This window comes from Danio rerio, chromosome 19 (assembly GCF_049306965.1).
Source record: "Danio rerio strain Tuebingen ecotype United States chromosome 19, GRCz12tu, whole genome shotgun sequence".
Taxonomy (NCBI): Eukaryota; Metazoa; Chordata; class Actinopteri; order Cypriniformes; family Danionidae; genus Danio; species Danio rerio.
In genome coordinates, this window is record NC_133194.1 from 33,959,081 (window position 1) to 33,973,976 (window position 14,896).

A 14,896-nucleotide genomic window follows, 5' to 3' on the forward strand; every position below is an offset into this window, starting at 1 on the left:
CTGTACATTGCTGCATTTATCTTTCCCTCTATCCTGACTAGTGCTCCAGTTCCTGCTGCTGAAAAACATCCCCACAGCATTATGCTGCCACCACCATGCTTCACTGTCGGGAAGGTATTAGCCTGCGATGAGCGGTGCCTGGTTTTCTCCAAATGTAACACCTGGCATTCACTCCAAAGAGTTCAATTTTAGTCTCATCAGATGAGAGAATATTGTTTCAGATGCCTTTTGGCAAAATCCAAGCAGGCTGCTACCCTTTATTAAGGAGTTGCTTCTGTCTGACCATTCTACAATAAAGGCCTGATTGGTTGACTGCTGCACAGATGGTTGTCCTTCTGTAAGATTCTCCTCTCTCCACAGAAGAATGCTGGAGCTCAGACATTGTTATTGGTCTATTGATCACCTCCCTAACTAAGGCCCTTCTCCCCGATCACTCACCTTAGATGGCCAGCCAGCTCTAGGAAGAGCCCTTGTGGTTCCAAAAGTCTTCCAGTTATGGATGATTGAGGTCACTGTGCTCATTGGAACTTTTTCTTTGTCCTCATGCTTGGTTTGTGCTTTGACATGTACTGTCAACCCTGGGACCTTATATAGACAGGTGTATGCCTTTTCAAATCATGTCCAATCAACTGAATTTACCTCAGGTGAACTCCAATTAAGCTGCTGAAACATTTTAAGAATGATCAGTGGAAACAGAATCTATCTGAGCTCAGTTTAGAGCTTACTTATGTACATGTGATTTTTAGGTTTTTTATTTTAAATAAATTTGCAACGATTCATTTTTTTTTCACATTGTCATTATGGGGTATTGTGGGTAGAATTTTGAGGAAATACATTAATTTAATCCATTTTGGAATAAGGCTGCAACATAAAAAAGTGGAAAAAGTGAAGCGCTATGAACACTTTCTGGATGCACTGTAGATACATAATACAAAAATAATTATTTAAAAATATGAAACATTTTAAAGTTAAAGTATTGTCAAAGATGTTTTATTAATTGAATAAAAAAATGTATTATAAAATCAAACACAAATTAACATTTTACCCAAAACAATGAGGGGAAAAATGGGCAGAAATTACTCTGAAATGATAAATTTGTGCAATTTAATTTTCTTATAGGAAGTTTAGAAACAGGATTGAATGATTAGTGAATAACAAAGCATTTTAAATGCATTCGGAAAAATAAAATCTAAAATAGATATTTATTTTTCTTTCTGTCATGTTATAATAAGAGTGCAAAGCATAATACTTCTTGTGTCACCATTTTAAAGACTGGTTATCTTTCCTTGTAGGTTAATAGATTATATAAACTGTCACCAAAATATCTGTTCTACAAATAATTCTAAAATACGATAAGGATACACATATGTTATGTCCTTTCATATCAGGTTGGAATAATATGATTTGTGCCTCTAATGCTTTGAAAATTATATTAAACCCTTCTTCATGCAACAAGTCAGCTATTGTACTTTATATAAAAAGCATTGCATGACAGTTATTTTATGAAGAAAGTATCAGGATTACACTTTAATCATCGCTATCTATCATAATGAATAATTGATGTTTAACCCAAACCAATATTATGGTTGTGCTCAGGGGAAGAGCCGACCATTATGTTGGCACATTAAAGCGATTTTGGCTTTGAAATACTACATCAAACCAAATCTGCACCAGCCGCACAATAAATGCAAAATAAAATCAGAAGCCCATTCTCATCAAACACCTACTACAAAGGGAGCGAGTGGCAGCCAGGAGAGCTGCTGCTAGGAAACCAAGATGACTTAAGTGACATGAAATCGTTCGGTGAGGAGGTGAAAGCAAGATCACCATCTACTCCATATAACACACGCTAGACTGACTCGATACAGCTGCACTGCATCTGTCACAGCATACACGCATTGCCAAATACTGGATTATATTTACAGATGTGAAACAAATTAATAGATATCTTAAAAACAAACAGTTTCTTTGGATTTGAGGTATGGGTTTGAGGGAAAATGTTAACCCTTATGTGCTGTTGGGAATGTTTTCATCCACTCTGGGCTGATTTTGAGTATTAATTTGGCCATAACTTTTTCTGAGTTAAATGATTTTAGGTGACAAATCTTATTTTGACAGATACTTTGAGAAAATGTTTTAAATGCTTAAAAAAACTCAACAATACACTCTGGGCAAATGTACTACCCTTTTGTAATTTTCAGGATGAAAACATTCACTAAATTAAACTACTGTAAAAAGACATCAGATTAATTTTTTTTTTTAATTTATAAATCTGTTAATCAACCTTAGTCCTGATCAAAACTTCCAAATTGCTTAGTAAATTACAGGATTTTAACTCTTTAATTGTCAAATTCATAAATGATGTCACTGATTTGGTGAAAAAACACATAAAATAATATACAGTTAAAGTCAGAATTATTAGCCCCCCTGAATTATTAGCGTCCCTGTTTATTTTTGTCCGCAATTTCTGTCTAACGGAGAGAAGATTTTTCAACACATTTCTAAACATAATAGTTTTATTAACTCATCTCTAATAACTGATTTATTTTATCTTTTGACACTTCAATACAGCTTAAAGTGACATTTAAAGACTTAACTAGGTTAAGGCAGGTTAGAGTAATTAGGCAAGTTATTTCATAAGGATGTTTTGTTCTGTAGACTATCGAAAAAAATATATATTACTTAAAGAGGCTAATGTTCTTCACCTTAAAATGTTTATAAAAAATTAAAAACTGCTTTATTCTAGCCGAAATAAAACAAATAAGATTTTCTCCATAAGAAAAAAATATTATCAGACATACTGTGAAAATTTCCTTGCTCTGTTAAACATCATTTGGGAAATATTTAAAAAAGAAAAAAAATCTAAGGGGGGCTAATAATTCTGACTTCAACTGTAAAAAGTAATGGACTGTATTTAAAAAATATATATTTTATCAAAGTCTTGGACATGTGAAACAGCAATGCCTTTGATGCATTGTTTTTGATTAATTTTCATGTTTTTTCTCCCTAATTTACTTTTGGATGTTGTTTTTGCCCCATTAACTGCCATTATAACCCCATTTGTTTGATTACAAAACCATGACACTATATAACCATGCAGTTTTGATTGCTAGTGGTTTTGGTCAAATTAGTCATTTTTACTGTTGATCATCAGTCGGCACCATTAAACCCTTAGATAAGGCGGTGCAAAAAAAGCTTGTTTAATTAATAATTAATTAAATATAACAGCAAGTGTGTGTATGTGTATGAGAGTGACCTTTACACACTTACCTTGATGTGTCTGAGAAAATCTAAATATGCATCTCAGCTTTCAGAGCTACATGGAGTAAATAAAAACAAAGACTGTGTGTGTTTTATGCACCATCAGTTGTGGTTAAAATGGAAGTCAATGGTGCAAAAACAGCCACCAACAGTAAATTAGGGAGAAAAAATTAAAATCTAACAACGCATCAAAATCAATGTTGTTACAAACCATTCACATGTCCAAGACTGTGATAAAAGGTGAAAAAAAACTGTTCATTTACTTTTCATATTGAAAATACGTCATTTTATCTGCTTTTTTCATAAAGCCATTGACGTCATTTATGAATTTAGCCATTAAAGATTCAAGGCAATTAAAATCCTGTAATTTTTTGAACAATTTAGTAGTTTTGATCAGGACTGAGGTTGATTAACAGATTTATGCCAAAAATTTGTAAAACATATTTATCTGATGCATTTTCACAGCAGTTTAATTTAGTAAATGTTTTCATCCTGAACATAACAAAAGGGTAGTAAAATTGAACAGTGCACAAGGGTTAATGTTGTATTTTACATTACAAAAGCCTGATGACATTTCTTTAAAATTCCAACAAGAAATTTAGCGATTTTCAATGACAGTTGGTCAGAATAAATGTTTTTGTTTTTGAGATTAAATATTTCTTCATCAAATATTGATTTATTAGTTCTTGTGAAGTAAAAAAAAATACCATTGTCTAAAAAAGAAAAAAACATGCTTGAAAACAAGCAACTTTTTAATTTTATTCTGTAAAAATGCCTTAAATTACATTCAATTTTAAATGTGGAAATGTCAGCAGAATATAGAAAAAAACATTATGTCTTACTCATAGCTTTAAATCATACATCTCTTTATTGTTTCTCCATAGTTCCATTTTCAATTTTCATTTTCAGTAAACTATTCTATAAAATGTTAAAACAAAACAAAAAAAATGCCTGTTGGCATGCTCTGCCTTATTTAAAACCCATTTCATTGCTATCCATTAATACTGGCACCCTAGAAAAAACAAGCAAACTTTTTAACTTTTGCTGAGTATAGGTAAAAAATATGTGTGTTTGTTTTTAGATAGAGTAAATTTTTTTTTTCTTTAAACTCAAACAATATGTTATGATTCATTGTAGGTAATGTGGGATTGTATTTTTGGACACTTTCTTACCCCCAAGACCCAACTTAAAGGAACAGTTCACCCAAAAATCACAATTCTGCCATTATTTACTCACGTTTCACTTGTCACAAAAACTCTTTCTTCTGTTGAACACAAATGAAGATGTTTATTTTAAATGTTGGAACCAATTATGGGTGGCACGGTGGTGTAGTGGGTAGCACTGTCGCCTCAAAGCAAGAAGGTCACTGATTCAAGTCTCGGCTGGGTCAGTTGGCACTTCTGTGTGAAGTTTGTATGTTTTCCCTGTGTTTGCGTGGGTTTCCTTCGGGTGCTCTGATTTTCCCCACAGTCCAAAGACAAACGGAATTGGGTAAGCTAAATTGTCTTAAGTGGGCATCCACTACGTAAAACATATGCTGGATAAGTTGGTGGTTCATTGCTCTGTGGCGACCCCTTATTAATTAAGGGACTAAGCCGAAGGAAAATGAATGAATGAATGAAACCAATGACTTCCATAGTATTTGCTTTTCATACTATGAATGTCAATGATTTTCAAAATTCTTCAAAATATCTTATTTTGAATTCAACAGAAGTAATGATCTCATAAAGGTTTGGAATCACAGGAGGGTGAGTAAACTATGACAGAATTCTCATTTTTGGTGAACTATCCCTTTCATTTTGCAGTTCTCCGGCTATTGAACTTTTCTTTTGTCATTCTAACCATCATACTAACAGTGATAAATATAGAAAAAAATGTCTTTTTCTAGGGCTGATTCATGTCAACTAGTAATTTCTTAATTATTCCACAGCCTTCCTTGCTCAAATTTAACAAGGGTGATGATTTAAGTTGAGGGTGCTGTATTGGTTTCGTGTAAAGAAGAAGAACCCAAACGTCTTTATCTCTCTCACACAAATACACACATCAACAAACCAGCACTGATGTTTCAGTGTCTAACAAGCCAGAAGCACGATAAGCATCAGTTTGAGTCGGTGATGTTTGAGAGACAGCGCACCCTCGCCCTCGGTGGATGTTACTCATGTAGCAGACACTGGAATGACATCATCAGGGTAGAGAGGATGCTGGGTGAAGGCTTTGCTTGATAAAGGGAGGATCGTGCATGGCTGCCGTTGTATAGTCACAACGGCACAGAAGAATACAAATGAGAATGATTTATTTTCCTGTTCAATTATAGAACTTTCTAATTTGTTTCATATATAATTAAAATAATTACCAGACAGTTCCTGAGACAGGCAAACAGGCAGTTTCCATGCCCCTAAAACCTCAAGTACTTTAATCAATAGATATTGGAACTATAAAAAAAAAATTCCTTTCATATGTAATCACCTCAAGTAATTGACTCTTTGAATCACAGTCAAGTGTAAAATCCCTACATGTAAAAAAATGTGGTTCTAGATGGTGCTGTAAACCACTAAGCATGGCCTAGATCGGTTGGTAGAAGACCATGGACTGTTGGCTAAATGTCTGATATTTATGGCACACACAAATGGGAAATCTTTTTGAAGTCATCTGATTGGTTGAATTCTACAGGATTTTTGGAAATGTGGGAAGTTAGGGCCTTCTAAGGGCCCACACACTATTGGGACTCCCAAAACTACTATTAGAGGTCCCAACAACCCCCTCTTCACTTTTGTCAGCTAGTTGCGACCTTGCGGTCATACCATGCTAGCAAGTTCTCTGTAAAGTAACGTTGTTTTCAACCATAAACTAACCATTTTCCTGCATTTTGCCTTCTAACTTACACAACAGTGATATTTTGGGGGCCTGAAAACATTAATATTTTGACAACAATACCATTACAGTCTGAGTAAATTGTAAAAATGCAACTGTGATTGTCCAAATTTGTAAGCAAGAAAATGTTTTCTACTCATTTAAAACAGTTACTAAGACAGCGACACTTTAGTTTAGGTCACAATTCGTGCAATTAAGTACTGGCTTATTACCTGCCTATTATTAAGATATTAACTGTTAATTAGTAGTAATAAAGTGTGATCTTATTCTAGATCTCTAATACTATCCAGAACCTAAACCCAAATTAAACCCTAAACGACAGCAAACGAGTAGTTGATTAAGCTGGTAGTGTTAGTTAATGGTTTGTTAATATCATGTATTGTGACCTTAACTAAAGTGTTGCCACAAAGACTGTGTATTCGATTATACTCATTTGCCAGCAGACTAAAATAAGTCATTTAGACACACTGTACTACACTAATGTACACCTAAAAAAGTGCAAGATAGCAGAGGACATGGTTGCTCATGCGCTCTGTCACTTACTAAATAGATTCTGGGCAAACATATTTGACTGGTACTCCAAAGCTTATAGCAGACATTTTCTATCAGATGCCAAACTTGCCATCTTTGGCTTCTTAGAAAATACAACTTCTTTCCCGCAAAAAATGCAAGAGTCTTTAATGCAAGGCATGGTTGTGGCTAAAAGACTAGTGCTTAACAATTGGAAATCACTGTTACCCCCCTCATTCCAGAAGTGGATCTCCGACATGATATCAATTAGGCCCAATCCCAATTCTATTTTTGTACCTCTACCCCTTCCTCTTTCCCTTGGCCCTTGAAGAGTGTGAGGGGGAAGGACTTCAGAATTTACCCCTAAGAAATAGGACAGCACTATAACACCTGCACATGTCATCATGTCATCACAATCTCTTGCTTTGTATGAGATCAGACGATCGCGACTGCTGTAGTTATTCCAGTTGAGTTATTTTTTGGTATTTATCTTCAGGAAATCACTGAAAGCATATATTATGTTATCATAACGAGTGGCCATATTCATCTATGTATGAACACAAACACAACATTAACATTATAGCAGACACTGTAAAAAGGTCATTCCCTGCCACGAGACTTTTCTGACAGGGTATTTGAGTGTCATCGAGTGTCAGAATGTTGTGGGATTGTTATACAGGAGTTATGATTATGAATTATAGATAGCAAAATTTACTTCTTTTTTTAACCAGACAGAAAAACACAAATGTCGTTATCAGTGTATTAAAACATGTGGGTATTTGTTGTAAAAATTTGTAATAATGACAAAAAAAATAATAATTTGTGCTTCTCCTGACTTCCAGGTGCAGCTATACTGCCGTTGTAGCATGTGAGTTCTAGGAAATTTTCTTACACCATGGTTTCAAGTGTAGTCTTGAAAAAAATCTCAGTTTGAAGGGGTATCTAGCCCTTCCCCCTAGCCCTACACCTTCAAGCTAAAGAAAATTGGTTAGGGGAAGGGCTAAGGGGTAGAATTGGGATTGGACCATATATAGATGGAAAGACAACGATTTTTGTAGACTAGCTCCATAACAAAATCTTTGGCTACTTGGGGTCAATTTCTTGATTTATTTGACAAATCTATATTAAAGAACAATCCAGTGACCCCTCTGAGGTTTAAGCTATATACCCTCTTCAGTTTTGATTGTATGTTTTGTGCATTTTTTGTGCATACTGTGCTCTTAATCAGATTAGATTGTAAATAGATTGTTAGGTTTGGGTTAGGGTTAAGTTGACATGTACTTGCAAAGTTTCTTATAGTCAGTCTGTTGAAGGAGCTGTAGGGCAGACAGTCTACTAATACTCAAATGGACTATCAAAATAAAGTGTTAACCAGATTTGCAATATCTGCACATGCAGCTGGTACAACTGAACTCATCTGGAATGGACAAATAAGATGGTCTCAACAACAGCACTCCAGTCAAAACAATGGTATTACCACAGTAATTGTGTCAGAGCATTGAACTTATATGTGGCTGCACTTGATGTAGATGGCTGCAACCTTCCAGCTATTTGATTTCTGACTTCAGAGCATTTAAAACTAATTATATGACCATGAACTTGTGTTTCATTTTGCAGTTGATTTTGTGTTTAAAAATGAACATTTTATTACCAACAGAAGACCTTCAAAATGTCAAAATGGAACCAAAAAAGGTGTCTTTGTCATGCATGTATTTATGTCGATCATGAACAGAAATGCTCACTCTGTGTTATGAGTGTCAATCGCATGGAAAAGCTCCTTTAATTCATCTCCTGACAGAACGCCGTCTGAGAAATAAGCCTTGAACTCATCGAAGGACAGCTTCCCATCATCTTTTGGGAGGAAAATGTGGTTAACAGGTTTGCTTTGAAAAAAATATTTCTCATTTAATAGAAATGTCCATCATCTAGTTTAGATTATGCATATTAGATTTCAGGTGTTAGGTGAAAACACACACACACACACACACACACACAGATGGCATAAGATAATGTTTACGACAGAGCTCAGGGCTTGTGTTAGTCGATGCAGACGCCCAGAGGTTTTTAAACAAACAGTGGCAGGTGAGTCATGCCAGGCTTTACTTAAAATAGAATAAATACTGCTGCATGTGGTGTGCTTTATAGGACATGAAATAAAATGCAATGAAAAGCTTTAGAACTAACACAATATGAGCAGAAGATCTGCACTGAACACTGTTAGCATATATTAAATACATGCATATATTAGAGCATTTCATTTTCATTTACATTTGTGTTTCAATATGCAAGATTTTAAAGCACTTATGAATCATGGTTTTGGCCTATTGATTGCCATTTGTATAACCACAGCTATACAACAAATTCCATGGATAACAACATGGAGCACACTCTACTCATTCTATGTTAAAAACTGACAAACCCAATGTTGGGTTAAAATAAGCCAACAGTTTTAAGAGTGTAGTTTTCTACAGTTAACCATGGTAAGAGCTAGCAAATACATTAAAATCACATATTCAGCTGAACTGTTGGGTTTGAACATATTTGACCAACGCTATGTCAGGCAGGGCAATTTGTAACTTTTTGATTTAGTGGCTAAGATTTTTATCTCATTTGTGCAATTTAGTACAATTTGCTTGTCCCCCAATGAGAGTTGGGTTTAGGGGTGGGGTTGGGTGCCATGCAACCTTTTTAAAATCATACATTTTCATACGACTGAACTCTGAATCAGCTACTAACTTGACAAAACATTAAATATCTACATTTCCTTGTGAGATCAGACTGATTTGACCCATCACTGATTTTTTTAGGGCAACAAAACCACATAGACTACTGTGAAAAAGTGTCACAGTGGTTTAAACAATCGCAGTCACCAGACACACAGCACATGTGCCACTGAACCGGACTACATGTTCCATCATGCACTTTACACACACCAGTTCTAATTCACAACTGATTATAATCACACAACTGAATCTCATGAGGACTGATTACTAGGACTACACCTCACTTTCTTACTTTTACATGGACATCAATAATCAAATTATTTGCCTTAATCTGAATAAGTCAATAATATGATTAAGGTGTTTACATGAGTTGCTTTTTTAAAGTTCCTTTCATGATCCCGTTTAAATGTTCATTCATTTATTCATTGTCTTTTTGCCTTAGTCCCTTTATTAATCAAGGTAGTGGTGGGCAAAGTGAGGCTTCATGAAACACTGCAACGGTTGAAGCAAAATTGTTGAAGCTTCGAAACGTTTTGAAACCCGTCTCTAATTTTTATGTATTGCTCTGAAACAGCTTCAGAAAAGAAACTGAGAAATTATATCTCGCATTAAAGTTTTAAGTGATTTAGTGAAGCGGTGAGAGTTTTAGACTAGTATGAAGAGATAATGGGCTCAAATCTCTGAAATAATGGGTTTCGAAACACTTGCCCATCGGGATCTTGACACTGTCTCGAAACTTCAGTCGCACGTCAACCATCCCTAAATCAGTGTTCACCACAGCGGAGTGAACCGCCAAATTATCCAGCACATTGCCACATTGCATAACCGTGCTGTCCACTTTTGTCAGGAGTTTTAAGTAATTTCAAATGTTTCATTTTTAATTTGTCGACTTTACGTACTGTAATGTAATGTATTTTTTATTTAGTGCCATGTCAGCAACCAAGGCTATCTTCATGGCAGGAATCTTTCAACAATAAATATACAATTTAAAAATTAACAAACAAAATAAAACATAAATTAAATAAGATTTTTTGTGTTAATACATGATAAAAATTCTAAAATCTTTTCTGGTTCCACTTTGTCAAAAATGTCCTTAAAAGAGTTCATTTCATAAAAAGTCCTTCTGGAATCAGTAAAAGCAGGACAGTCCAGTAAAATATGTTTTACAGTAAGATGAGTTTTGCAGCACAAACACTGAGTAGGGTTTTCACCTTGGAGCAAAAATCCATGTGTAATTCTCGTATGCCCAATACGACATCTGGTAAAAACTACTTGATCAAATCGATTCTTAAAATGTCTTAAAATTCTGTGTGAAACTTCAGGTTGGATTTCATGTAGTTTATTGTTTTCTAATGCATCCCATTCCTTTTGCCACTTGTTTAAAATGTAAGCGTTGATAAAAGGTTTCATCTCTGACGGAGGAATTTGGCATTTGTTCACTACTTGCTTCAAAGCATCTTTAGCAGCTGCATCAGCTCGCTCATTTCCTAAAAGTCAGACATGTCCAGGAACCCAGCAAAAAATGATGTGATAAAACTGATTTTGTAGTTGGTGAACTTTAGTTAAAATATTGTCAATCAAAGGATGATCATTGGTTGAAGATTCCATAACTTGGAGGCATGATTTAGAGTCTGTAAAAATGATGGATTTCTTTTGTTGGGCATTTTCTATATACTCCAATGCTAAAAGTAAAGCGCGGGCTTCAGCTGTGAATATGGAGCATTCTTTAGGCAGACTGATTCCATGACTTTGTTCCCCTGTCACCATTGCTGCTGCTACATTACTTTCCATCTTTGAACCATCTGTGAAGATTGGTATGTGCTGAGAATTCGACTTTACGTACAGATCGGCAGTTTCACTTTCATTCATCTCATCATTTCATTTATGCCCCCCGACAAGCGAGATATAAGATGCGAGTATGAACTGCTGGAAGAGTGTTGCTTTAATGGAGTTTGATACCACATTTCGCGATGCAGGTGTCTGTGGTCCTTCACTGACTCGGTAGGTGCAGAGAATAGTGTCAAACAGCCGTAAGTGTATAGACTATCCTATTGCAAAATGCGGTGAAAACTCTACATGACGGTAATAGTTTGATTGCAGTGTTTACATGTCTGTACAGCACTTTAATACTGCGACTAATACTGCGACGGTATACTCCACGTCTTAATCCGATTTATGTTTAGTTTGATTATAGCCTTAATCAGATTAAATTAATCAAAAATCACTGTATACATGGTAAACTCTTAATCACAGTAATTTCCTAATCACGTTAAAATCGGATTATTGGGGTCCATGTAAGGTACTCACTGTTAGTGTGCAGCGGTTTCCCAGTTCTAGTTTTTGGCAGTTACCTGTGTTTTGATTTTGGATTGTATTGGTATTTTTCTGCCTGCCGCAATCATTGCCTGTCTTTATGGATTAATCTACTGGATTACCCATGTTGTACTGTTTGCTCCTGTTGACCCTTGCCTGTCTGACCATCCCTATGCTTCAATAAAAGCTGCATTTGGAACTTTATGTTTTGACCTTTATGTATACACTCGTAACAAATTAAAAGTGGCTCAGTTGTACAAATTCATACAATTTCCACCAAACCCATCCCTGGCAAAACCAGTTAATTTGTGGTTAGCATAGTTTAATAAACTTTTGGGGTTTTATCTGTAGTAAAACTATGGTTAATTAAAATAGAATTAAAGAAAATGTAAATAAAACTCCACAAAAACACCAGCACATGAACTGTTAAGTATATTTAGGAACATCCTTTAAATATATATATATATATATATACACAGTTTCACTTTACTATAATCTTCTATGTTAAGCTGCTTTGACACAATCTACATTGTAAAAGTGGTGTAGAAATGAACATGAATTGAATTGGAAAATTGAATTGGACTATTCTAAAACAAAAAAACTGAACTTATAATAATAATATATTTTCTATATATTTTTCATAATATATAGAAAAAAACAATATGTAAATGAAGGCTATTTTTAAAAATAGGTGGTTTACACAAATGAATTTGAAGCACAGTGACATTTGTTTGGTATTGCTCTACTAAAATATTGACTATCATTAGGAAACGTATGGCAAGTCTAGAGTTTCCATGACAACTGAGTACCAGCAAAGCCGGAGAATGGACACCCATTCAAACATATGGAGGTGTCGTAACATGCACTAATCCATACCAAAATATTTATTATGCAGGTGAACAACAGGTGAACTTTAAAAGCCAGAAAGGCAACGCTTACCATTTTTGTCAGCTCTTCTCAATATCTAAAAGAAAACAGGACATTATCAGTTCACAGCCTCTGGGCATAGAATAAAAAATCATGCTCAGCTGATCATGTAAAGGGACTCGTGCACTGTAAATTATTTAGGTTGAGTCCTAAAAGGAGCAGAGATGAAAGAAAACGTGATGATATGTTGACTTTGAAAACCCAAGCACGCCACAGCGGTCTGTTAAATAAAGTCCCATTTCACAGCAAGAACATTCACACTTTAAATATGGTCCGCTGCTGGGCATGCCAAGTCTAGGCTGAATTTAGCTTCCTCCTTAGAGGAGTGAAAAACTATGCCACTGATCTGTCAAGGACTGGTGCTTCCTCATTCCAGTATGATAATTAACAATACACACCTCTGATCCCAGCGGAAGCTCTTTAGACACCTTACTACAATTTAATTAGCAACTAAAACCGCAGTTACAACCAGCCTTTAAGCTAGCATGGCTTTGTACTTGAAGAGGATCTGAATCCATTATATAGCAGAAAAGAGAATAAATAATGTTGTGTTTAATTGACAATATGCATAATGACTAATTACATTATATTAATTGATACTATGCATAATGACTGCAAATAACAGCAATGCAATATGAGTCATGGTGCATTACATAAGCCTTTGCCTAATGCTATGAAGAATGTAAGTCTCAAATCACCTGAATACTTCAAGATCAAAACCTAAAACTACATTACAGCCAGGGAATTTTGTACACATTTCTTTATATTGTATGAGTGAGACTTTAAACATTTGCACATTCATATATACATCACTCACTCGCTTTCCTTCAGCTTAGTGCCTGATTTATCTGGGGGCACCACAGCGGAATGAACCACCAATTAATCTGGCATGTGTTTTATGCAGCGGATGCCCTTCCCAATCATATATACATAATCAAACTAAATATACAAAATTATGTTGATGTGCATATGACCAGATTTTAGTGTCTAATGTTTAAAAAAACACATTCTGTGAAAATTAAATGTTAAAAAATAGATGAATAATGTTCCAACGTCCTTTCGCAAAGTACAAAAGTCGGATTTATGCAATATGTATATTGAAATATATAAAAGAGTAAATGACTATACTAAATATTGTGGCATTTGAAATTATTAAAAATGTATTATTAAGAAATATTGTGACTTTTAATGATACTGGCAAAAATAATGGCATAAAAATTATATTTAATTAATATTTTGCTGAACTGCAAAATTGCAGAATCCTTAAATTATGTATTTAAATATTTATATTTTTTTAAATGTTATTTTCCTAATGTGACTGAAGTGATTGTTTGTCACACTAAACGACATTTTAGTTGATGTCTTCTGCCATATAATAGTACAAAAAGGTACAAGTTAAAACATAAATAAATAAAACTTAAAAAAAGCATAAATAAAAAATGCTGTCTTTGACTTATTATATACATATAATTTTATTTTATTTGAACCTAGTAGGCAAATATGAACAATGCATCAATGCAATTTAAAAAAATAAAGCAAATTTAATAATGAATGTTAAGCATATTAGAACAGCAAATTACAGAATAACAAATGGATATAAATAGGAATATATTAAAGCCACGAAGATGTCAGACGATAAACTACATCACTGTGAATCAATCAACAGGTTCTATCAGGTCTCCATTTTCCCTTTATCGTTCCACACAATAATTCAGCATAAAAATCATTCAAAAACAAAGTAGTTACTTAAAAATACTCACGTCCAAAAATATTGACATTCCTTTCTTTAACTCGATGGGAGTGCTGGCTTCATCCGAGAGTGACTGTACCTCTTCAGAGCAATCCATGGTCAATCCTAGTGATAAATAACTCTTTAACTTTGTGTTCTGACAGAAAAGCACTTAATGCGTGTGGACAGAAGGAGCGCGCGTTCTGCTGTGTGTTGCTCTAATGCGCGTGAAAGGAATCTCCCGCTGTACTCCAGTGATGAGCCACAGGTCTCTGATGCTGAGCTGCGCACCAATGACATTCGCTTTGTGCTCCGCTATCAGAGCTTGTCATTATTCCCTATACCTGCGGCGATTTCTGTTATGTCTCTCACCATGCAGATATTTTTGTCTCTTCGTGTCTGTCATTATGTAATAATGGAAAACCTTCCCAAACAGCAGCCTAATACGTTTTGGTCAGGTCATTATAAATAAACTATAACAGGTGAAAGTATAATAATTATTCACCACAACAGTAATAATGATAATTATAATAATTTATTAGTGTTTATCAACCTCATGTGA

The 14,896-nt window shown here is 34.7% G+C and overlaps 1 protein-coding gene across 1 annotated transcript in view; it reads right to left on the minus strand.

The window, feature by feature from the left end:
• The window catches only part of necab1 (N-terminal EF-hand calcium binding protein 1), a 79,160-nt gene extending 64,586 nt beyond the window's left edge, over nucleotides 1-14,574 (minus strand). The window contains 3 exon segments of the mRNA NM_001017848.1: nucleotides 8,385-8,493; nucleotides 12,618-12,642; nucleotides 14,366-14,574. Of these exon segments, the coding sequence (NP_001017848.1) occupies nucleotides 8,385-8,493; nucleotides 12,618-12,642; nucleotides 14,366-14,452 (221 nt within the window). The 5' untranslated portion in view covers nucleotides 14,453-14,574.
• Between the last annotated feature and the right edge of the window lie 322 nt (nucleotides 14,575-14,896).